General features: G+C 38.1%; 1 protein-coding gene across 2 annotated transcripts in view; it reads left to right on the forward strand.

Moving 5' to 3' along the window:
- The window catches only part of dync2h1.L (dynein, cytoplasmic 2, heavy chain 1 L homeolog), a 248690-nt gene that overhangs the window by 35826 nt on the left and 187956 nt on the right, over positions 1-24908 (forward strand). For both annotated transcript variants that reach the window (XM_041582681.1, XM_041582682.1), the window contains exons 17-36: positions 1140-1368; positions 4086-4213; positions 6096-6211; positions 7108-7235; positions 7467-7616; positions 8892-9097; positions 10869-11024; positions 11306-11420; positions 12142-12312; positions 13038-13420; positions 18554-18686; positions 18776-18893; positions 20169-20281; positions 20523-20642; positions 21155-21305; positions 22356-22555; positions 22652-22834; positions 22910-23092; positions 23200-23423; positions 23630-23745. In XM_041582681.1, the coding sequence (XP_041438615.1) occupies positions 1140-1368; positions 4086-4213; positions 6096-6211; positions 7108-7235; positions 7467-7616; positions 8892-9097; positions 10869-11024; positions 11306-11420; positions 12142-12312; positions 13038-13420; positions 18554-18686; positions 18776-18893; positions 20169-20281; positions 20523-20642; positions 21155-21305; positions 22356-22555; positions 22652-22834; positions 22910-23092; positions 23200-23423; positions 23630-23745 (3323 nt within the window). The remainder of the gene's footprint in view (positions 1-1139; positions 1369-4085; positions 4214-6095; positions 6212-7107; positions 7236-7466; positions 7617-8891; positions 9098-10868; positions 11025-11305; positions 11421-12141; positions 12313-13037; positions 13421-18553; positions 18687-18775; positions 18894-20168; positions 20282-20522; positions 20643-21154; positions 21306-22355; positions 22556-22651; positions 22835-22909; positions 23093-23199; positions 23424-23629; positions 23746-24908) is intronic.

Consider the following 24908-nt stretch of genomic DNA (forward strand, 5'->3'; position numbering starts at 1 on the left):
TGAGGCAAAAAATGATCAAAGCATTATTGTCACAATAGGTACATTTAAAAGATGATAATAAAGGGTTATAATTTGCAACAGTGTGAATCCTACTATCTTGTAAAAGAATAAAGTCAAAGTTAAACACTCCAAATTTCATGTGGCTATCTGTTTTGGGGAAAAGGGCCCCAAAAGATCCATATAAAGTTCTTTAGTAGAAAGGAGACATTGGGAGTGTTTCATTCAGCCCCCTAGGACCCAGTGTATCCAACTCGAAAATCCACATAGATTCCAGTAGTAGTAGTAGTAGTAGAAGCAGCAGTAGCAGCAGCAGCAGCAGCAGCAGCAGCAGCAGCAGCAGCAGCAGCAGCAGCTATTGCCTCCTCTGCGTGGGGCAGGTATATGGTCAATAATCATTTGCCATAACTGGGGCTATGTATGAGCCAATGTTTAGAAATCGGTTGGTCTGCCTTGCCAGTGGCCAATGCCATCCTTATTGGTGATTATTCATGCTTTGCCCACATAATAAAGCCCACACGGGCACCAGGCCATGTACACCACATGGTCCATAGTGCATATAACCCTGTGTTCAATTTAAAATTTGATACCAGTCCTTGGATGAGTAAAGTGGGAACCCTGTAGCATTCCACTGCATGTGACACATTTGAAGCATCCTTTCCTAAGGGGTTTAGTTAGCCAAGTGCATCCTGTTTTGGGGGTGTCTACCAAATCTTTTTTTATCTAGTAGATCACTTAGACTGTGCCCTCTCCAATAGGCCACTAGAGGCTTCCTGTTCTCAAAGAAGGGTAAGCTTGCATCAGAGTGTAGAATTTCCCATCTGTTGGTAAAAGCTTTCTTAAAGGAAAACTATACCCCTCAAACAATGTAGGTCTCTATAGAAAGATATTGCATAAACTAGCTTTAACTGCTTCATGTAAATAAAGCATTTTCTCTGCCTTGAGAAAGGTCCCGAAGTGGACCGAAACGTCACGTTGGCTGTTTATATGCTCACATAAAATACAATCGTTATTTTTTTGCACATAGTCCAAGTGTTGCTGGTCTTCTTGGAAAATATATGAAAAATTTACCGTGCACCTGGGCACACAATGGAAAATGTATAATGTATAATTAATTATGCATTTGTGTTGATGCATTGAAGGCAAGGACGACTCCAGTTTAAACCCCCCTATGAAGAAATTCGTGCCAAGTACTACAGAGAAATGAAGAGGTTTATCTCTATTCCAAACCAGTTCAAGGGACTGAGTGAAGCTGGTGAAGAACCAATTTTTTCTATCATGTCTGAGAGGAATGCAAACGGCTTCATCACCGTGTTCAGTAAAGCAGAGGATTTGTTCCGAAGGTTGGCCGCAGCCATGGATCGATTTAAGGTCTGTTCTGCTTTCCAATGTCTTTTCTCTCTGCTCAGAGAGTATGACAAGGGAAGCTTTAAGAATATAAACAAGCTTTGCTTGTTGTAAGCAGTTATCTGCTTCTTTTGTAACCCGAAAGCTGTTTATTTTTAGAATTTGTTAATTGCGTTTAGGATTAGAAAAAAAGATATCAAGGATTTGGGTGGGCAGGCAGTCTAAAGCCCCAAGGAAACATGAAACCTAAATAAAAAATATATCTGAAATAATCATGTAATAATTTATTTTTATATTTAGTCTGTACATTTTTAATACCTTCTCTGCTTTGCCAGGACACTAGTTCTGACTGTGATCACATTGAAAAGAGAGGACCAATCAAACAAAAAAGTGATCCCTTGTTAAATAAATTTATCCTGCGGTAGAAGCGGAGGTCTGACCTTAGTCAGTATAAGTTAATGATTTGAAAGAGAAAAAAGTACCCCACTAGCTTCAAACTCGCTCAGCAATCTCTAGTAGTTAAAACTACCTAATTAAGGTCTCAGTTGCATGCAATTTTACTAATTACTTTATATAAATCCCAAAAAAGTGCTTGTGCTAAGATAAAACTGATTAAATCCAATGATTATGAATTCATTAAATAATTGTGATACAGTTCATCTAGTTATATACACAGGGGTTAAGAAAATTGGGTACACATAAACCCTTAGCTGTAATCAATTCTTATTCCACGATAGTGTATATCCTTTTACTACAGGATATATAATAGTTAATAGTAACCCCCACCAATCACTTTGAGTTAAAAAACTTTAAAGTGCAAGTGCTTAATAATTAATGAAAAATAATTTCATCCGGACTGACAAAAAATTCATAAAATTGAAAGTGCTCAATAGTGCTTAGCAATAAATTAAAGTTGAGAGAATTGATTAAATAGAGACCGCAATAAATAGGATAAATATTAAAAAACACACAATGCTCAGGTTCAAAAGATAAGTCAGAAATGGAAAAGAGGAGGAGGCGGAGTTGTCCCAAATCTACTACCTAATTATTTCTATCCCTGGGACACCACAAAGTCAAAGAAGGCAGAGTACCCGGGACTGTGGTCTCAAATTTTAATCTAATCCTAGACTGGAAGAAAAAGAGATTTAATACAGTTTTATCTTAGCACAAGCACTTTTTTGGGATTTATATAAAGTAATTAGTAAAATTGCATGCAACTGAGACCTTAATTAGGTAGTTTTAACTACTAGAGATTGCTGAGCGAGTTTGAAGCTAGTGGGGTACTTTTTTCTCTTTCAAATCATTGAAAAGAGAGGGTCATATTAAAGTGATACTGACACTAAAAAAGTGCTTTTTAAAGGAATTGTTCAGTGTAAAAATAAATACTGTGAAAAATAGATCTACTTACACAGTTTTTATTTTCACACTGAACTGTTCCTTTAAAATATGAATGTACATTAAGGGGCCGATTCACTAACTTCGAGTGAAGGATTCGAAGTAAAAAAACTTTGAATATCGAAGTGTTTTTTGGGCTACTTCGACCATCGAATGGGCTACTTCGACCTTCGACTACGGCTTCGACTTCAAATCGAAGGATTCTAACTAAAAATAGTTTGACTATTCGACCATTTGATAGTCGAAGTACTGTCTCTTTAAAAAAAACTTCGACCCCCTAGTTCGCCATCTAAAACCAACCGAACTCAATGTTAGCCTATGGGGAAGGTCCCCATTGGCTTTCCTAAGTTTTTTTGATCGAAGGATATTCCTTCGATCGTTGGATTAAAATCCTTCGAATCGAACGATTCGAAGGATTTAATCGTTTGATCGAAGGAATAATCTTTCGATCGTACTATCTGCGCTAAATCCTTCGATATTCGAAGTCGAAGGATTTTAACTCCCAGTTGAATATTGAGGGTTAATTAACCCTCGATATTCGACCCTTGGTGAATCGGCCCCTAAAAGTTACCTATCGGTCATGTTGATTGTTTTTTGCTGAGAGGTTTGTTTTTGTAAGTCATTTTTAGATGAAGTTCCTAAACCTGACTGTTTTGCCAACCTGACTGTCCCATCTCAGTTTGTCAGTTAAAGTTTCTAATGCTAACGGACTCCTGCTGCACAAATATGGCAGCCCCCTTGTAGACGAACACAGGGAGTCAGATAGGTAATGTAAAAGCATTGGGTAAATACTTCATGGCAAAATTATAAGAAGCATGCAAAGTGAATTTTATGGTAGATATAAAAAAAAGGTTCATTTTCTGGTGTCAGTATCTCTTTAATTACAGGAGTAGTATCCGTTTTTCAGAAAGCTCCGAATTAGTGTAAGGTCATTTCCTATAGATTCTATTTCAATCAAATTATACAAAATTGTTCTCTCTAATGATATAATTAATAACTATGCAATAAGAAAGTTCTTAAAAAACAAGTACCAACCAAATTGGATATTTTAGGTATAATATTCATACGGTGAAGCAATGATATTCTTTGCTCATTAGTTATGAGTGGCTTAAAACAACTGAATGGGTTGAAGATGGACATCCCTGATTACATGATTATCTCCCCTCAGTTAGGAACCCAAAATGTCTTCATCCCCTAGGGTCCCCTGATCTCTCTCTATAACATTTGTACCAGGCTAATAATGCTCTTTTTGAAATGATTTGACTTTGATAGTAATGTTTCCTCTGCTTTGCATTGTTTGTCGTAACATTTGTCGTAAACTTTTCCTTTCTTCCGTTTTATCAAAGGAATGGGTTGTGATTGGTCAGTTAGATGTGGATGTTCTGATAAACAAATATCTCCACGATGTTCATGACTGGGAGAAAAACTTTAAAGCATTAAAAGTGCGAGGGAAAGAGGCTGAACGTCTTCCCAGGTAAATATATTTTTGGGCATATTATCTGCTGTAAAAGATGATAATGTCAGAATTAGCCAAATAATCAAAATTTTTAAAAATGATTTCCTTTTTCTCTGTAATAATAAAACAGTAGCTTCTACTTTATACCAACTAAGATATAATTAATCCTTATTGAAAGCAAAACCAGCCTTTTGGGTTTGTTTAATGTTTACATGATTTTCTAGTAGACTTGAGGTAAGGAGATCCAAATTACGGAAAGATCCGTTGTCTGGAAAACCCCAAGTCCTGAGCATTCTGGATAATGGGTCCCATACCTGTATGTATGTATGTATATATACATATATATATATATATATATATATAGATAGATAGATAGATAGATAGATAGATAGATAGATAGTGAATAAAGTACTCCCTCTTATAAAATATATGGATATTATAAGTTACATGTTGCAAGTTTCATGACCATATAAAAACACGAGGCCGAAGGTCATGGAACTCTGAGGAAGCATATTTTGCAACTGGTGGTACTTTATTAATTATAATACACAAATTTCAATGAGTCGTGACAGAAATGACATCAGAACTCACCGTTTATAACTGATGACATCAGATCTCACCCTTTATAAGGATATAATTTACAGGATATTCATGGCTTTTTTATATATATATATATATATATTATATTTATATAAAAATATTAAAGAACAATGCATGATAGGAATAAAAAGATCAACATAAAAAGCAGGAAAACATCTTCAAATGCCAAGCTATTGGCATTCAGTCAATCAATATGCCAAGACTACACTTCAGCTAGGACACCTTAATTATCATAGGTCATACCAGTTTGTCAGTAGTGGAAGTTGGGTGCTTTAGATTTTATAATCTTCTACTAATAAACTGAGAAAACTAAGAAAACTGCAGGATTGTTTTCCAAAGGTGTTAAGGCTTTTAGGTTGAGGATTCTCTCAAAGATATGTATGCGTTTCAAGCACTGTGTATCTTGACAGCGCTATATAAATAAATGATGATGATGATGATGATGTTTAACAAAAGTATGAGTAGCTCTTTTTCAAGGGGATTAAGTTTGCCACACACTAGATAAGGTTCAGATAGATGAATGGTTGTACTGCACTGAGGATGATCAACCTATAGGCTGATTAGATTGTCATGTGAAAGCATCTCCAACCTATTCCAAATTGACTGATGAACCATACATCTGTACAAAGAGTGGGATTTGTTGGCCAATCACAGTTTCTGGTTCAGGACAGGGTTTCTTGTTCTCTCAGCCGTAAAACCGATTAGTTAAGTGCACTGTACACAGGCTGACGGCCCATTTATAGTGTTTCCTTTTAAACTTTTGGAAAACGGAGCATATTCTCCACACAAGCATATTTTATCTCCCAGACAAGTGCCCCAAACCATCACTACCTCCTCCCCTTTCCCTTTTGATAAGAATTTGTGTCCAGACACTGGGGCTATTACTTGTTTCCTATTCAAGTGATGGTATAACTTGCCATTGTGTACCAAAGGCACATGCAACTTTTTATTGAATGAAACTCCATCAGTAGATTCTCTGAGTTACAGACAACTGGATGTTTTGCTTATTCTTAATTCTTTTACTCAATGTACTCAATGTGTTGTTTGTTTTATTGCTCCCTGATAATAACTGTATAAAAACAATCAATACAATGTATCCATTTCCCTTTGTATTTCTTGCAGAGATTATTTAGTTATACTGACCACTAAAAAATGCTTATGATGGCATAATAACATTCTTGGTTACAGCTCATTTCCACTTGGTTTCCATTGGCCATTCACATATTTGCAGTTATTTCTGACCTCTTTTCTTACAGTATCTAGTTAAGGATTGCTAAAAATGCATATTTTTATTTTACAGTTCTATCAAGATAGACTGCATGACAATAAATTGTAACCCGGTAAAATCGGTGGTTGATGATCTCATTCAGACACTCTTTGACTCTCTACTCATATCATTAAAGAAGTCTATCCAAGGTATGTCTCACTTCTGTTGATCTGTAGGTGCAATTATATCACGAGCAGGCAGGTATCTGGAAGCATTTTACAGTCTTTCATTAAAAATAAATATGGCCTATGTGGGCAGCAGTTGTCCTTAAAGAAGAACTAAACCCTAATTGCACTGGTTTCTGTGCTGCCATGTAGTAATTATCTGTATTAATTACTAATCAGCCTTATATTGTGACATTTCTATTCTATGTGTACTGTATATTGTGAGTGGGTCCCTAAGATCAGTAAGTGACAGCAGCACAGAGCATGTGCAGTGAATCAGCAGAAAAGAAGATGGGGAGCTACTGGGGCATCTTTGGAGACACAGATCTTTACTGCTAAAGCGCTGTGCAACATTTCTACCTACTTCTTTAGTTTAACTTTCCTTGTCCTTTAAAGGAGAAGGAAAGCTTAAAACTAAGTAAGTTTTATCAGAAAGGTCTATATGAATACACCAGTAATCCCTCAAAGTAATGCTGCTCTGAGTCCTATGTCAAATGTCTATTGTGTACACATGGGCTTCTGTATCAGACTTCCTTCTCTCAGCTTAAACCTCCAGGCTTTGGGCTTGCTCATGCTCAGTTTGCTCCTCTCCCCCTCCCACCTCCCCTCCCTGCTGTAATCTGAACTCAGAGCTTTAAGTGAGCAGGGAGAGACTCAGGCAGGAAGTGATGTCCCAGCAAGCTAATATGGCAGCTGCTATTCTAAACAAACAGAGACAGTGTCTAGAGCTATTTAGAAAAGCATTCTAAAGAATAAAAATGGCGTTCTAGCTTGCACTGTTGTGGCTAATCTATTATAAACTGCTTTGTTAGCTTTCCTTCTCTTTTAATGACATTACTCCATTCAGTATCCTACAGAAGTTTCTCTTTTCTTATTTGTAGCTCACTTGCACGAAATCGATTTGTTTGTGACTGAAGGAATGGAAATGTTGTCCAGTCGCCCTCAGACTGTTGAAGAGATTGGAGAAGCCAACATGAAGCATGCACAACTGAAGCTGAGAAACCCAGAGGTGCAGATTGTTGCTTTCTTTGGTTCTTACATAGTTTTTAACATCTGTCAAATTTTCAGTAAAGCTTTGTGTTGATGAGATTCTGACTATTAGAACAAACTTATTTCCTAAGCACTGGTCCTTTGGACTGCAGCTATTTTACCAATATGATTCACCTTTAGCAATGAATTTTACATATTATCTCCCTGATTCTTGCTGTATAACTTGCTTAACATGTGATATTTTTTTCAGATTCTACCTTTATTTAAAGAAGCCGAAGAGAAAAACAGATTACTGCGCTCAGTTGCAGGGGGTGGATTGGACACCATTGGCAATCTCAGAGCAAAGTGGGATAAATTTGAATTAATGATGGAGAGTCATCAGCTAATGGTCAAAGAACAGGTAGAAAATGTGCAGATGCCGTACACTATGCTTGTGGCAACATATCTGAGTAACAATTTACTTAAATTGTTATAGTACAGATAGCCCAATGTTTCCAATAACTGTATCCAATTAAATAAAGACTCCTCTGTAATTTTTATGCGTAAAAAATACACACTTCTATTCTAAATGTTGAAAAATCCTTATATATTATAAGAAATAATGTATCAGAAGTGAACTCAGTGTTATGTCTGTATCAAGACTGCAGGCCAAGTACTTTTATAAGAATATAAATATGGATGGTTTATGAAGTTAAAGGAGAACTAAACCCTGAATAGGGCTAAAAATGCAATCTTTTATATACTCAGGCCCAGACTGGCAATCTGTGGGTTCTGGCAAATACCAGAGGGGCTGCTATAAGGTCCCATAGAAAGTCAGTATTTAGTGGGCTGGTGGGGGCTGTTTGGGCCTCTATGTGGGCTGATTGGGCCTCTGTGTACTTGAAATGCCAGGGCCTATTTTAATTCTCAGTCCGGACCTGTAAATACTGATCTTATTGCACCAGCCTCAAGTTTCAGCTGACACTCACATGCTCAGTGGGCTCCGAGCAGCTGTTGAGAAGCTAATCTTAGGGGTCGTCACAAATTATCAAGCAGAAAATGAGGTTTGTCTGTAATATAAGCTGATGCTACTTATTAATTAATTATTAATCAGCCTTATATTGTGACATTTCTATTCTATGTGTACTGTATATTGTGAGTGGGTCCCTAAGCTCAGTAAGTGACAGCAGCACAGAGCATGTGCAGTGAATCAGCAGAAAAGAAGATGGGGAGCTACTGGGGCATCTTTGGAGACACAGATCTTCCCTGCTAAAGGGCTTTGGTTGTCTGGGGCTGGTACAGAAACCCAAAACATAATGTTCAACATTTCTAGCTACTTCTTTAGTTTAACTTTCCTTGTCCTTTAAGGTACAAGGTGCTGTGGCCCCCAGCACTTACTTAATTGTAAACACAGCTAAAAACCGCACTTGTATTGCAACAACTTATTTACTGGAGAGTATAACTTACACATATGAGACAGAAATATATATCTTTGCAGGAAAATATGCATTTATCTTAACCCATGTCCATTACCTGAAACAAAGATGTTTAATTTCTATGTTATAATTTGCACCATAAAATATAATTAACAGTAAAGTTTGCTTTTTGCTAGCATAAACATGAAATATAGTGTTCTGTAAACATGTAGCCCGTTTTCCATCTCCTTACACTGTATTATTGTGCTGTATTATTGCAGATTGAAGTAATGAAGGAAAAGGTGAAATCCAGGGTGCAGATATATACTCAGGAAATAGAAAAATTCAAAGCACGCTGGGACCAATTTAAGCCAAGTGATGACCTTATTGAAACTGGAGAAGAGGACACTTTGGAGAAAAGTGCACAGTCAATAAAGGAAAAGAAAGCAGAGTTTGATGAACTTGAAGCGACAAAGAAAAAGTTAATGTAAGCCAAACAATGTTCACTATATTTTAAAAGCAGTACAGCACAGATTGGAAATGCTGGGAATGTACAATATAGTCATAGGGGCAGATTTACATAGGGTTGAATATCGAGGGTTAATTAACCCTCGATATTCGACTGCCGAATGTAAATCCTTCGACTTCGAATATCGAAGTCGAAGGATTTACCGCAAATCCTTCGAATCGTTCGATTAGAGGGAATTTAATCCATCGATCGAACGATTTTTCTTCGACCAAAAAAACATTAGAAAGCTTATGGGGACCTTCCCCATATGCTAACATTGCACTTCGGTAGGTTTTAGGTGACGACGTTTTTTTTTTAAAGAGACAGTACTTCGACTATCGAATGGTCGAATAGTCGAACAATTTTTAGTTCGAGTCGAAGGTCGAAGTAGCCAATTCGATGGTCGAAGTAGCCAAAAAAAAACATTCGAAATTCGAAGTTTTTTTTATTCTATTCCTTCATTTGAGCTTAGTAAATGGGTCCCCTAATGTTCTTATTTGCATTCAGAGCTTCTTACATTCTTAAATGGCATTATCTGAAACATGACTTGAAGGATTCAGATTGCGTTTAGCTAGGCATCGCTGAAAGAAATGGTAGACTTCTGTGAAAATTTGGCAATGGGACACAGACAGGTTCTAAAAAGCAGGATACATGATTTATTAAGGCACAGGCACATTAGATAAGACAGAAAAATAAGCCCTGATAAAGTAAGATAAAGCAAGACAATCTGTCATACAATATTTACTATTAATTTAGAAAAGTATCTCATACATTCGAACTCTGTAATAATTGCTTAAAAACACTGACTTTATTGCTTAATGTCTCCAACCTAATTTGTGGATCAATTCATCATATTTACAAAAATCATATGATTTATTTTACCCTATTGGATATTCCCAATTCATTAAACCCTTTTGGATATTCAATTATACCCTGTTGGATATTCCCAATTTATTAAACTGTCACATTTGATTTGATAGGAATTATATTTGCCCATCCGTCAAACATTCAGAGACACATTGATTAAAGCTCAAATTTTGAATTCATGTGAGTTTTTTTAAAACTCTATTAAATTAGAATATACGTGAAATTCAGCTGAGGGGTTATTTATATAAAAAAAAATCGAATATCTAAAACTTGGCCGAATTTAACCAACCCGAAAACTCGAATAGTATTTGAATTCGACCAAACTCGAATGTCAGGAAGGCTACAAACATCTCCAAATTGGCCACTGGACCTCTCCCATTGACTTATACTTGAATTCAGCTGGTTTTAGGTGGCAAATAGTCAATTTTGAATTCTTAAAGGGCCAGAGTATGATAAATCTTGGAAATAGAATCAAATTTTTTAAAAAACTCGAATCGAATTTGTATAATTCCCTAGTCAAATTTGAGTTTTGTCCATAAAAAAATTAGAAAATTCAAGTTCAAATTTTCAATTTAACCCTAAACAAATCTGCCCCTAAATATGAGGAAATGCAGAAATGTGCAGTGTTCTGTGAAATAGCTCTAATTGTTCACAAAAAGTTACACGCTATTACACACTAGGTGCATGAAGTTATTTGAATGCATTAGAGCAAGAACTCACAATAGAAAGACCTACCACAGGCAGGGGGACCTATCGCCTGCCTTATAAGAACAAGATGCCATATTGTGTATTGTTACCAGTAAAAACAAGTGGCACGCTATGTTATACTACTTTATATTTTAAATTCATTCAACCATACATGTCTTTCCTTTACCTGTATTAGAGAGGATTGCCTACATTTTGGATTGGAAGCTCCTGATTTCTTCTTGGCTGATGAGATACGTATAGACATTGAGGACTGCAGCAAAACATGGTCCTTGTATGAAGAGTTTTATCAAGGTTTTAATGAGAAGGCCAAAGAAGACTGGATCTCATACAGGTTTCTATTTGAGCTACCACATTAAAAGTTTGCAATGTTACTATGGATTACATAGCTGGAAAGTTTCAGGGAAAACATCTTTGTCTGGCAATTGAGTATACTGGAGGATATGGCTTGGAGCTACAGGTTGGACAACGCTACCCTCTACCAGAGTAGCTTTATAGCCTTGGTATTCCCGTGTTGACAAGATAATTGGGAACTGTAAAAAAAAAAAAAAAGAAGATATATATTGTCTTTTTTTGAAAAAAATATAGATTTTTTTTCTCCCTCTATATTCTTAGGAGTAAGTGTTACAGTTTTGAAGAATTTATTTTATCATGGCACGAGAGATTACGGAAATTGGAAGAGCACACCACTATGTCCGTGAAGCTGCAGAAGGAAATTGACAAATACAAGGTAAATCTTTATTTTAGTTGGATAAGTATCCTTGCCCAAATCTTTACAGACTGACTTGGTTGACTGAAGCCCATTACAAGCCAAGGATCTATCTGTCCCCAACTGTTTCATTAATAACCAGCAATTAGCCATTTCCTTCTTGTTACGCTGACTTCCCATGGTTACCAACTCCAGCGGCAACTTATAAGAAAAATTATCTAGTGACAAAATGTCTCTTATTCTTGCTAGTACAGGTATAGGATCCCTTATCCGGAAACCCGATATCCAGAAAGCTCCGAATTACGGAATAGTCTCCCATAGACTCCATTTTATCAAAATAATCCAAATTTTTAAAAATTATTTCCTTTTTCTCCATAATAATAAAACAGTAGCTTGCATTTGATCCAAACTAAGATATAATTAATGCTTATTGGAAGCAAAACCAGCCTATTGAGTTAATTTATTGTTTAAATGAATTTCTTGTAGACTTAAGGCACGAAGATCCAAATTACGGAAAGATCCGTTATCCGGGAAAACCCCAGGTCCCGAGCATTCTGGATAACAGGTCCCATACCTGTACATTTAAATGCTGTAAATGTCAAACACCCCCTTACCCTGTGAACATGTCTGCACCTGCAGCCCTTACATGAGAGGGAGGGGGATTCAGGTTCAGTAATATTGGAGCCATATATTTGTAAGTGTGAAGATCAGTTATAACATCCAGTGTTTCTCCCTTCTACAGATGGTCGTTCCTGTGCTCAAGTATGTACGAGGAGAGCATCTGTCTCAGGATCATTGGTTAGATCTTTTTCGGCTTCTTGGCCTTCCAAAAGGAACTACTTTGGAAAAGCTGGTATTTGGAGATTTGCTCAGAGTTGCTGATGTTATTGTTTCAAAAGCTCCTGAACTCAAAGTAAGTCTTGTTGTTACAGATATAATTTCCCATTATTATTCCTTTTTTCCCCAGGATAATCTTTTCAGTCCCATTGGACACAGGAATACTGGTTTAACTTCAATGAGACAAATGTCCATTGTTTACTTTTCTAAGACATTTTATCAGATTCATTTGCTTCACACTGTAATTTAATGTTTTATCGTGTGCTATGTTTTTAGCAAATTTAACCTTAAATTTGTTTTTTTGTTTGAACATAATATCTAATGAAATAACAATAACATTTAGGGGGTTATTTTTTAAACTCCGAATACCCAAAATCCAAAAAAATTCGGACCTAAAAAAAAAAACAACATTTTTTTTCGGGATTATTAGGCCGATGGTATGAAAACCCGGCATCTCAAAGCTCTCGGGGTCCTGTATTAGTCAATGGGGAAGGTCCCAGTGTCTGTGCTGCTGTCAGTATTGATGAGTATCTGATGATTTCGGGGATTTTGGGCCAAAAAGTCCAAAAAACACAAAAAATTCATGATTTTTGCGGAAAAGTCTAAAAACTTTGCACTTTTCGAGCAAAGGTCTGAAGTTTGCCCGAACCTATTTTTTTTTAATGATAAATAAGGTCCATTCGGGAATTCGGAGTTGCTCGGATTTTTATCTTAGAAATACTGAGATAAATTCGGAGCTTGATAAATAAACCCCTTAATGTACACATTTCAAAGATTGTCTTTCATTTTCCTTCATACAAGGACCTAAACAGCCGTGCTCAAGGGGAAATCACCATCCGCGAAGCTTTGAGGGAGTTGGACCTCTGGGGGGCAGCTGCTGTTTTCACATTAACAGATTATGAAGACAGCCACAGTCGTACAATAAAGCTGATTAAAGACTGGAAAGACATAGTCAACCAAGTGGGAGATAACCGTTGCCTGCTTCAGTCTTTGAAGGATTCCCCTTACTACAAAGGCTTTGAAGACAAGGTGTTTGTCTGGGAGCAAAAGCTTGCAGAGCTAGACGAATATCTCCAGTACTTAAACCAAATACAGAGGAAATGGGTGTATTTGGAGCCCATCTTTGGCCGTGGAGCTCTTCCAAGAGAAGAGGCTCGATTTAATAGGGTCGATGAAGACTTTCGGTATGTATTGTATGCCTGCCTGACAGAAATACTGTGTTTTTATGCATAATATCTATCACAGCCTTATAAATGAAGTATGCTTAAATTAAGACAGGCTCCAGGACCAAAAGATGGTGTCATCACCCTGAATACAGTGAAAATTTAAACACGGTGGCTTTTTTTGCAGACTAGTAAATCATCATAATATTAGCACTTACATGTTCAACATTTTTATTTTATTTACCTGTAATTTGGTACATTTACATGTACACACACATAGTACAAATGCAGAGACGGAAACCAATAGTAAAAGCTATTCATGTCAACTAGATTTTATTTTAACCAGCTTTGTCCCTTTATTTTGGTAGTGGAAGCTTCTACTATATATTATTATAAATCTGCAAAGTTTATGATATGTGAATTAACATTTTGTAGGAGTACAGTATTTTAATTTGAAATTCATCCTTTTAGGATGATACGGTGCAAATATACCCAGGGTAGGGGGAGGTTTTTTTTTTTTATTATGGGTTGAATTCTCCTTTAAGGCTCAGCAGCAATTGTAATAATGGTATTGGGGCACCTTGTGACCTTGCTACTACATGCAACAAGGTTCTCCACCTAATGTCATGGTAAATCTTACATACATAGTAACTTAGTAAGTTAGGTTGAAAAAAGACTCGTACATCAAGTTCAACCTTTTAAGTTTAAATATAACCTGCCTAACTGCCAGTTGATCCAGAGGAAGACAACAAACCTCATCTGAAGCCTCTCCAATTTGCCTCAGAGGGGGGAAAAAATCCTTCGTGACTCCAAGATGAGCTATCTCCCATAACCCCTTCTTAAAGCTATCTAATGTATCAGCCTGTACCACTGATTCAGGGAGAGAATTCCACATCTTCATAAATGGAGACATTGAGGCTCATTTATAAACACTGGGCAAATTTGCACCTGGGCAGTTACTCATGGCAACCAATAAGATGTTTGATTTCATTGTTCTCCATGCAGCTGGCTGAAAAAAATCTAATCACTGATTGGTTGCTATGGGTTACTGCCCAGGTGCAAATTTGTCCAGTGTTTATAAATAAGCCCCAGTATCCCTTTAAAAAGGAGTTTTATAAGATATGAACCAACTACAATTTAATATAAAGGCGCTGATGTGATTTCACAGTCTCATTCATCTTCTCTATATTTCCACTGCATAACAATTATATTTTAAATCATGCAGGCTATGGGCTTCTCAGGTTTATATAAATTGTAGTTACATTGTTCCCAGTCTGGTGCCGAGTTGGCAGCAATGTATACTCATTTCAAATTCTATGTTTACTTTAAATTTACTTTAAATTGAGCAGGCAGGCATTTGGCTGAAAGCTTAAATCTATGACATTCCTAAATAGTCGTTTGTTTATTTTAGATGTGCCTCGATTTATAAAGCCCCCTTTATCAATAATTTATATAACACATGGAACTAGTGGTGTCACTTTGTATTTGTGGGCTAGTCCATCATTTTCCCTGCTTGCAAATGACTGCCCATAATCATGCCTGTGTTTGTATTATTATCTGCTAGTGGTGTGCAGAGCTCCCATTTATTAGCGGATGCAGCATTCATTCATATGTAACATGAGCATGATCTGACTCTGTACATCAAACTTTGCTACAGGGAATGCAGCATATGCAAAATCCCACCATAAAAATCTCTAGGCAGTCTTATTGCTCTTCACGAATGTGCTTAAGGCACCTGAATTTATTATACTGCAATGCTCAAACTGCAAGAAGGAAAAAAGCCTCTAGTGTTCATTGACGTATACTGTCAAAAATAAACTCCTAAAATCAGCTGTTTTACTGAAATCTGGAAAATTCATGTTGTCACGCTCATGAGGAGTCATTTACGTCTGCTACTACAATTTGATCACGTTAATTTCCCCGCAGTCAGTTGTACAACCCCCCCCCCCAAAAAAAAAGACCCGAAACCTTAAAAATTAATATGGCTAAAAATCCCATATTTTACATAGTGAACTTATTGCAGCAGCCTTAAGTTTCAGCTTGTCAATAGCAGCAATGATCCAGGACTTCAAACTTGTCACAGGGGGTCACCATCTTGGAAAGTGTCTGTGACACTCACATGCTCAGTGGGCTCTGAGCAGCTGTTGAGAAGCTCAGCTTAGGGCTCGTCACTAATAATCAAGCAGAAAATGAGGTTGTCCTGTAATATAAACTGATGCTACAAGGCTGATTCTGATGATAATTGCACTGATTTCTGTGTTGCCATGTAGTAATTATCTTTATTAATTACTAATCAGCCTTATATTGTGTCATTTCTATTCTATGTGTACTGTATATTGTGAGTGGGTCCCTAAGCTCAGTAAGTGACAGCAGCACAGAGCATGTGCAGTGAATCAGCAGAAAAGAAGATGGGGAGCTACTGGGGCATCTTTGGAGACACAGATCTTTACTGCTAAAGGGCTGTGGTTGCCTTGGGCTGGTACAGAAGCACAACACATTATGTACAACATTTCTAGCTACTTCTTTAGTTAAACTTTAGTTCTCCTTTAAAGGTACTTGCATTAAAGGGCACTTTATGAACTTTCACATACTGTAGTTGCACTTGCTGGCGCTTTGTCTTTATTGCCTCCTGTTTCAAATTGAGCGCAGTTGCTCCTATGGACGCTGGGGAACCCTGGAGCTGCCCTGCTGCTTGCAGACATGTTTAGTCTTAGATCAGCAGACCAAAATGACCCATTCTCACCAACTTGTAACTCTGCTGCAGTTGTTGTATGGTGACCCCCCTTGTGTGGCCCCCACATAAAAGTCTGCCTAATCCCTCACACTTGTAACACCTCTATTGTTAACACCCCTGAAACCCTGAACTGTTCACACCTGAGACCCAGACTGAAACTGCCCACATTGTTCACCTGTTCACACTACAAACTGCTGGAGGGGCACCAGCATTGTGCCACTGTATGTAGTACATCTTAGAATGTCTCCTGCTCTATATTGCCTGCCCTCTGCTCCCTGTGTGTGTCATCCTCTGCCTGTGTGTGCCATCCTATGTTTGTGTGTGCCATCCTCTGCCTGTGTTTGCCTTACTCTGCCTGTGTGTGCTATCCTCTGCCTGTGTGTGCCATCCTCTGCCTGTGTGTGCCTTACTCTGCCTGTGTGTGTGCCTTACTCTGCCTGTGTGTGCGACTTACTCTGCCTGTGTGTGCCATCCTCCGGTTGTGTGTGCCATCCTCTGCCTGTGTGTGCCATCCTCTGCCTGTGTGTGCCATCCTCTGCCTGTGTTTGCCTTACTCTGCCTGTGTGTGCCATCCTCTGCCTGTGTGTGCCATCCTCTGCCTGTGTGTGCCATCCTCTGCCTGTGTGTGCCATCCTCTGCCTGTGTGTGCCTTACTCTGCCTGTGTGTGCGCCTTACTCTGCCTGTGTGTGCGCCTTACTCTGCCTGTGTGTGCCATCCTCCGGTTGTGTGTGCCATCCTCCGGTTGTGTGTGCCTTACTCTGCCTGTGTGTGCCTTACTCTGCCTGTGTGTGCCTTACTCTGCCTGTGTGTGCCTTACTCTGCCTGTGTGTGCCTTCCTCTGCCTGTGTGTGCCTTCCGCTGCCTGTGTGTGCATAACTCTGCCTGTGTGTGCATTACTCTGCCTGTGTGTGCATTACTCTGCCTGTGTGTGCATTACTCTGCCTGTGTGTGCCTTACTTTGCCGTTGTGTGCCTTACTTTGCCTGTGTGTGCCTTACTCTGCCTGTGTGTGCCTTACTCTGCCTGTGTGTGCCATCCTCTGCCTGTGTGTGCCATCCTCTGCCTGTGTGTGCCATCCTCTGCCTGTGTTTGCCTTACTCTGCCTGTGTGTGCCATCCTCTGCCTGTGTGTGCCATCCTCTGCCTGTGTGTGCCATCCTCTGCCTGTGTGTGCCTTACTCTGCCTGTGTGTGCGCCTTACTCTGCCTGTGTGTGTGCCTTACTCTGCCTGTGTGTGCATTACTCTGCCTGTGTGTGCATTACTCTGCCTGTGTGTGCATTACTCTGCCTGTGTGTGCCTTACTTTGCCGTTGTGTGCCTTACTTTGCCGTTGTGTGCCTTACTTTGCCTGTGTGTGCCTTAACTCTGCCTGTGTGTGCCATCCTCTGCCTGTGTGTGCCATCCTCTGCCTGTGTGTGCCATCCTCTGCCTGTGTGTGCCATCCTCTGCCTGTGTGTGCCATCCTCTGCCTGTGTGTACCATACTCTGCCTGTGTGTACCATACTCTGCCTGTGTGTGCCATACTCTGCCTATCTCTGCCTATGGAACATGAACCTAGTATTAGTTCTGAGGGTTTGTCAGCATTTGAAAATTATTGTTAGGGGCCCCTAAGGTGTTTCATCATGTGCTGGGGGTGCTGTGGTATCCACAGGGGAGGAGGCATATCGATATAAGGGTATGAGTGATATCAGTGAGCACCAACCATTTGGTTTTTTGGTGTGCTACCACCATTAATGTGGACATGGTCTTGTGGTAACATGGATGTGGTTTAAAAACAGGGAGTGGTTAACACTGACTTCCATTATCGGCCCTCCACCATGTAGGCCAGAGAAATTCCGGCCCTCGGTAGCACAGACGTTGGACCGCACTGCTCTAGGAAAAAGGAGCCCCCCTAAAAGATATATTTGATTTAACTGTCATTCAAAATCAGAGTGCCAACTCCTGCATGAAGACAGAATGAAGAGATACAGATGCTGAGAGGGGGATGGTGAAGAGTAACTTGAATATTTCAAAAACAGTTCAGAATTGTTAATTAGAAAACGTCTTATTTCCTTATGATGAAGCTTGTATTAAATTTTCATTTTAACAATATTTCCCCTTTAAGGTTTAGTTTGTCATCATGGCTTCAAACCGGACGTAAAAAAAGTCAGTATATTAATGTACATCTTCATTAATATAGTGTTATGTGTACATTGGGATGGGTAGACTCACTAAATGCTCTGACATTTTGGGGTAAATTAAGGGTTTTCTTCTGGGGAAAACAGCCCTCATCCTAGTTCACCAGGAGGAAATTCAACAGCTCTCTGTTCACTTTTATAGAAACATGCACACCAATGAAGGAAAACACAAAGAGATGATCACTATTCTTTTGTAAATAACTTATTCTTAGAAATAATATTAATATTACTTTTTTCTTTAAAGATCTATAATGTCTGATATAAAGAGAGACAACAGGGTAACGTTGCTAACATCTCGAGCAGGCATAAGAAACTCTCTGATAACTATCCTCGATCAGCTTCAGAGGTGCCAAAAATCCCTGAATGAATTTCTGGAGGTATGTAGCAGACGTTGGCTACTTATGTATTCAAATTTTGTTATGATGACAGATTGTTTTAATTCACTTGATTTATTTTCTGCTATCAGGAAAAGCGGTCAGCCTTCCCGAGGTTTTATTTTATCGGAGATGACGATCTCTTGGAAATACTTGGGCAGTCAACAAACCCTGCTGTAATTCAATCCCACCTCAAGAAACTGTTTGCCGGTAAAGCTATTAAATTATTTGCTCCTTTTTGTTTTTTCCTTCAAGTCAAATATGCAGAAGAAAAAAGGCTATTAGGGACATGAATATTTCAAACATGTGTCGAACAAATTTCCTTTATTATTAGAAAATACCTATGCGAGACGTTAAGAACTATTTGTTGTGTCAGCATTGCCAGATCAATAAGACCCCTTTCTCAAGACCACAGTTAAAAAAAAGCTACTCCTCACAAAAACATGGATGAATTGTAATTATTATACCAGTTGCAGTGAAATTATTGACAGCTGTAATTAGGGATGCACCAAATCCAGGATTCGGTTCGGTATTCATCCTTTTTCAGCAAGATTCGGATGAATTCTTGTGCCTGGCTGAACCAAACCCGAATCCTTAAAGGTATACTGTCATGGGAAAAAATGTTTTTTTCCAAACGCATCGGTTAATAGTGCTGCTCCAGCAGAATTCTGCACTGAAATCCATTTCTCAAAACAGCAAACAGATTTTTTTTTTATATTTAATTTTGAAATCTGACATGGGGCTAGACATATTGTCCGTTTCCCAGCTGCCCTAGTCATGTGACTTATGCTCTGATCAACTTCAGTCACTCTTTACTGCTGTACTGCAAGTTGGAGTGATATCACCACCTCCCTTTCACCCCCAGCAGCCTAACAACAGAACAATGGGAAGGTAACCAGATAGCAGCTCCCTAACACAAGATAACAGATGCCTGGTAGATCTAAGAATAGCACTCAATAGTAAAATCCAGGTCCCACTGAGACACATTCAGTTACATTGAGTAGGAGAAACAACAGCCTGCCAGAAAGCAGTTCCATCCTAAAGTGCTGGCTCTTTCTGAAAGCACATGACCAGGCAAAATGACCTGAGATGCACCTACACCAATATTACAACTAAAAAATACACCTCCTGGTTCAGGAATTAAATTTTATATAGTAGAGTGAATTATTTTCAATGCAAACGGTTTAATTTAGAAATAAAACTACATCATAAAAATCATGACCGAATCCCTTTAAAATCACGTGACTTTTTGTCACAAAACATATTTTGCCTCAGTGATTTGCATATGCAAATTAGGGTTTGCATTAGGTTCGGTATTCAGCTGAATCTTTCACAAAGGATTCTGAGGTTCGGCCGAAGCCAAAATAGTGGATTTGAATCATGATGTGTAAAATGTGCTTTTCATCTTTTGGAATTTAGGAAAGCAAAATCGCACTTTATTTGAATATATTGTTGGCCGAGACCTATGCTTTTCTTTTTTTATAGGAGTGAACAGTGTGGACTTTGATGATAACTTTAAGCACATCATTGCTATGAAATCTCTGGATGGGGAGACTGTGCCTCTAAAGAACAAGATACTCGTTACCAGTGACGTTGAAGTGAGAGCCTATTGCTTAGATTTCTTGGGGGTTGTCTCTAACCTGAGGTTGAGGAGAAACATTTTTACAAAATATACTTTGAACCACTAACCAAAATGATAAAGTTTAAGGTCCTGAAACTGGAATCTTTTAATGACTTCGGATCATATATTGTCGAAAATTCTGTTTCATCATTGATGCTGAAATAATTTTTTTTTTTGTCCTCTTGTCCTCTTGCTTACTAAATCTTTCCATCTAATAGGTATGGCTAAGCCATTTAGCAACAGAAATGAAGTCCACTTTGGAGAAGTTATTAGTCGAGTGTATTACAGCAGGAAAAAACTCACATAGTGCTATTGATCCCTTACAGTTTCCTTCTCAGGTAAGTATCCAAACAAAGCTTTTGTAACAGTGAACGGTAGTTGCTTTGGAACACTTTCTCATTCGTAAGACAAAATAGATTTCAACAGTTTCTATTCAGCTTTATTTTGTAAATTTGATACAAGTGCTTGTATTGGTTGGTGCTGAAGGATAACTGCATTTTCTTTTAACCTTGCTACCGTATGCCTAAAAACCAACTGCCAAATTCTATCCAACTTCTTTCCCATATCCTTGTTAATAAGCAGCTTAGTAGATAGAGTTGAGAAGCTGTGCCAACCTTAACACTGGAGAACATTTTTTTGTGAACCCCAAAATTACATCATTTAAATTCAAATGATGATGTCATACATGGATGTCTATGAAGCCTGAGAGCAGACTGGAGATTATAGGAATCCTGTTGGGGTGTTCAAGAACTATAGAATGCATCACTGGCAAACCATGAAGTGTTTGTCCATCTTGAATATTTTACCCTTTAGTCCACAATGGCAATCATTTCTGTTTTTCTATTTAAAGATTCTGTGTTTAGCTGAACAAATTCAATTCACTGAAGATGTTGAGAGTGCAATTCGTGAGCAGAGACTTCATCAAGTAGACATAGAACTGATGGCTAAATTAGATCATTACACAAGCATTGACACAAGCATGGGTGATACTGCAGGAGCTGGTAAGAAAAAGTCCTTACATTGTGCACAATTGTTCATGTATTTTGTGTGTAATATACTCTAGGTGCAAATGTGTTGTTTGCAGTCTATGTCTTGGACCATGAGTCTGATTTATTAAGCCGCAACTTTTATGGGTCAGGCTTTTTGACGACAAAAATCCGAAAAATGGGTTCATTATGCAACAATCCTGAATATGAATATACTCCAGCTAAAAACTGTTGAAATCATGTAAAAGTCAATGGCAGATGTCCCTTTTACAACTGGAAGATCTTTCTTTGATTCGTGGTTTTACAGGTTTTAGAGGTTTTAGGGTATTTTTGACACTGGCTTTTGAGCAACCATGAGAAAAATTCACTGAATAGGGGACTATTCTGCGACTTTTCCCATTCTTGCTTTTTCATTTCTGGTTCTTTTAATAAATTTCATGACATTCATGGTTTTAGAAAAAGTGAGTTTAGTTGTGGTTTCAAAAACCTATAAAACCACTAAAATTCGACCTTTAATAAATAGGCCTCCAAGTACAAGTATCTTCTCTTGTAGTTATACCATGTAGCAGTATCTAGTACAGGTATGGGATCCATTATCCGGAAACCCATTATCCAGAAAGTTCCGAATTACAGAAAGGCCGTCTCCCATAGACTCCATTATAATCAAATAATCCAAATTTTAAAAAATGATTTCCTTTTTCTCTGTAATAATAAAACAGTGCCTTGTACGCTATCCCAACTAAGATATAATTAATCCTTATTGGAAGCAGAACCAGCCTGTTGGGGTTATTTAATGTTTACATGATTTTCTAGTAGACTTAAGGTGGGAAGATCCAAATTACGGAAAGACCCATTATCCGGAAAGCCCCAGGTCCCGAGCATACTGGATAATAGGTCCCATACCTGTAGTAGAAGTTAATGTGTTAAGTGCAGCACGTATGACCGTTACCCTTAAAACTCTTTAGCTCTGGTGTTGAATGAAAACTTCTATGATCAAATGAAAGCCCAACTGTTGATAGCCATCTGTCAATGTGTTGTTCTTTTAAATGTGTTCTGTGAATGCAGGGATTCTGGAACTAAAGTTGAAAGCTCTTATCCTGGATGTAATACATAACATTGATGTGGTCAAGCAACTAAACCAAGCGCAGGTTTATAATATTGAGGACTGGGCATGGAAGAAGCAACTCCGTTTCTACTTGAAACCAGATAAAAAGTGTTATGTAAAGATGGTGGATGCTGAGATGGAGTACACTTATGAGTATCAGGTGCTGTCTGGGTATCAGTGAACAGAATTTCTATTATTTCTTTAACACTTGTTTTTTTATATTAGGTTTCTTACATGAAATTCTTTATCTTTACAGGGCAATGCTCCAAAATTAGTTTATACCCCACTGACAGACAAATGCTACCTGACTCTTACTCAGGCCTTGAAGATGGGCCTTGGAGGAAATCCGTACGGCCCAGCTGGAACTGGGAAAACGGAATCTGTAAAAGCCTTGGGTGGGCTCATTGGAAGACAAGTTTTGGTTTTCAATTGTGATGAGGTGAGCAAATCATAATCTACAGTATATACAGTGTAAATCAGTGCTAACAAAATTAATTATTCTTATTGTGTGCAGGGTATTGATGTAAAATCCATGGGAAGGATCTTTGTTGGCTTGGTGAAGTGTGGTGCTTGGGGCTGCTTTGATGAATTCAACAGACTCGAGGAGGCCGTGCTTTCAGCTGTGTCTATGCAAATACAGACCATCCAGGATGCTTTAAAGAACCATAGATCTTCCTGTGATTTGTTGGGGAAAGAGGTAAAATTGAGTTTTATTTCTATTATATCAGTCGTTTTACCTTCCCAAGATATTCTTCACACAAACCATATGCCATCTCAATTCCTTTCTCTCTTTGCTGTTTACAGGTTGCACTGGATCCCAATTCAGGGATCTTTATCACTATGAATCCTGCTGGAAAGGGTTATGGTGGCCGCCAGAAACTCCCTGATAACTTAAAACAGCTTTTCCGTCCAGTCGCCATGTCTCGCCCTGACAATGAGCTCATCGCTGAAGTCATCCTTTATTCAGAAGGTTTTAAAGATGCCAAGAATCTTGGGAGAAAATTAGTCGCCATCTTTAACTTGGCAAGGTAACAGCGACACAAACAGTGTTTTCTCAAGTACAAGTGTTCTGCTGTAGCAGTTTTGGCAAAATCCTTTACAAACTTGCCATGCTATTTTTTTTGTATATTTTTTGATAATGCTTTTTGAGTAATCAATATTAAGTGATGGGGAAAATGACCAAAAATGCTCATCTGTTCCATAAACCTTAATGCCGAGTCAATTCTCTTTGCAGGGAACTTTTGACACCACAGCAGCATTATGACTGGGGTCTGCGAGCATTGAAAACAGTCTTGCGAGGATGTGGGAACCTCTTGCATCAACTAAAGAAAAATGGGAAAGAAACTCCTAGTAAGTGCATAAAGCTAAATATATATGTAGAGGGTTCTTCACAGTCAGGACAGTGAGGTTGTGGAATGCACTGCCGGGTGATGTTGTGATGGCTGATTCAGTTAATGCCTTTAAGAATGGCTTGGATGATTTTTTGGACAGACATAATATTAAAGGCTATTGTGATACTAAACTCTATAGTTAATATAGGTATGGGTATATAGAATTTTAATTAAAAGTAGGGGAGGGGTGTGTGTATGGATGCTGGGTTTTCATTTGGAGGGGTTGAACTTGATGGACTTTGTCTTTTTTCAACCCAATTTAACTATGTAACTATGTAACTATGTAACTATATGGTTAACAAGTTTCTAATATTCTTTAGTAGACAAATTATTGGTTTTATACTCATCCTAATTCCAATGGTACATTGAGGCATTGCTTATTAATGTCAGCAGCTGGAAATGAAGAGAGAATTTGTCTCCTCGTTAATTCCTCATTTGCTGATACATTTTCAAATATTATGAATTGACAGATACCCATTCTGCCCAATAGACAAACAGTCTAATATCCATAGTCCATGCACAGTGGTCAGAATTGTCAGGCCACCATAACCATACTGAAAATCATTTTGTTTCCTGTGGCTAATGATTTTTTATCTAGTTCATATCAATGGAAGAAATCCTTAGAAAAGGCATGCAGCCTAAACACATTTAGGGGGTTATTTAATAAGGTTCGAGTTGTTTTTTCCAAGAAAATTTGAGTTTTGGTCAAAACTCGCATTTTCGGTTTAAAAAATACAACCTTCATTTTTAGAGATTTATTTACCCTGAACCTGGAAATAGCTTGAATCCAAAAATACAGCATCTAAAACCTGTCAAGGTCAATGGCAGAGGTCCCTTAAACCATTTGAAGTTGTTAATAGCCTCCATGATGTTTGAGGTGTTTGTTTTTGGAGGGTTTTGCATAGAAACTCAAATAATTCAAGCAATTTGAGTTTTTTCTTGCAGAAAACTTGATTAATTCAAATTTTCGGGTTTCGAACCTCAAACTCATAGAATCTGGTTTTGCAATTACGAGTTTTTTTCCTAAATAAGATTCTATTCGAGTTGTCAATTCATTCGAGTTCATTCAAGGTATATCAACCTTCGATAAATAACTCCCTTAGTGACCATGTACTTGCTTTG

The sequence above is a fragment of the Xenopus laevis genome, chromosome 2L (genome assembly GCF_017654675.1).
Source record: "Xenopus laevis strain J_2021 chromosome 2L, Xenopus_laevis_v10.1, whole genome shotgun sequence".
NCBI lineage: Eukaryota > Metazoa > Chordata > Amphibia > Anura > Pipidae > Xenopus > Xenopus laevis.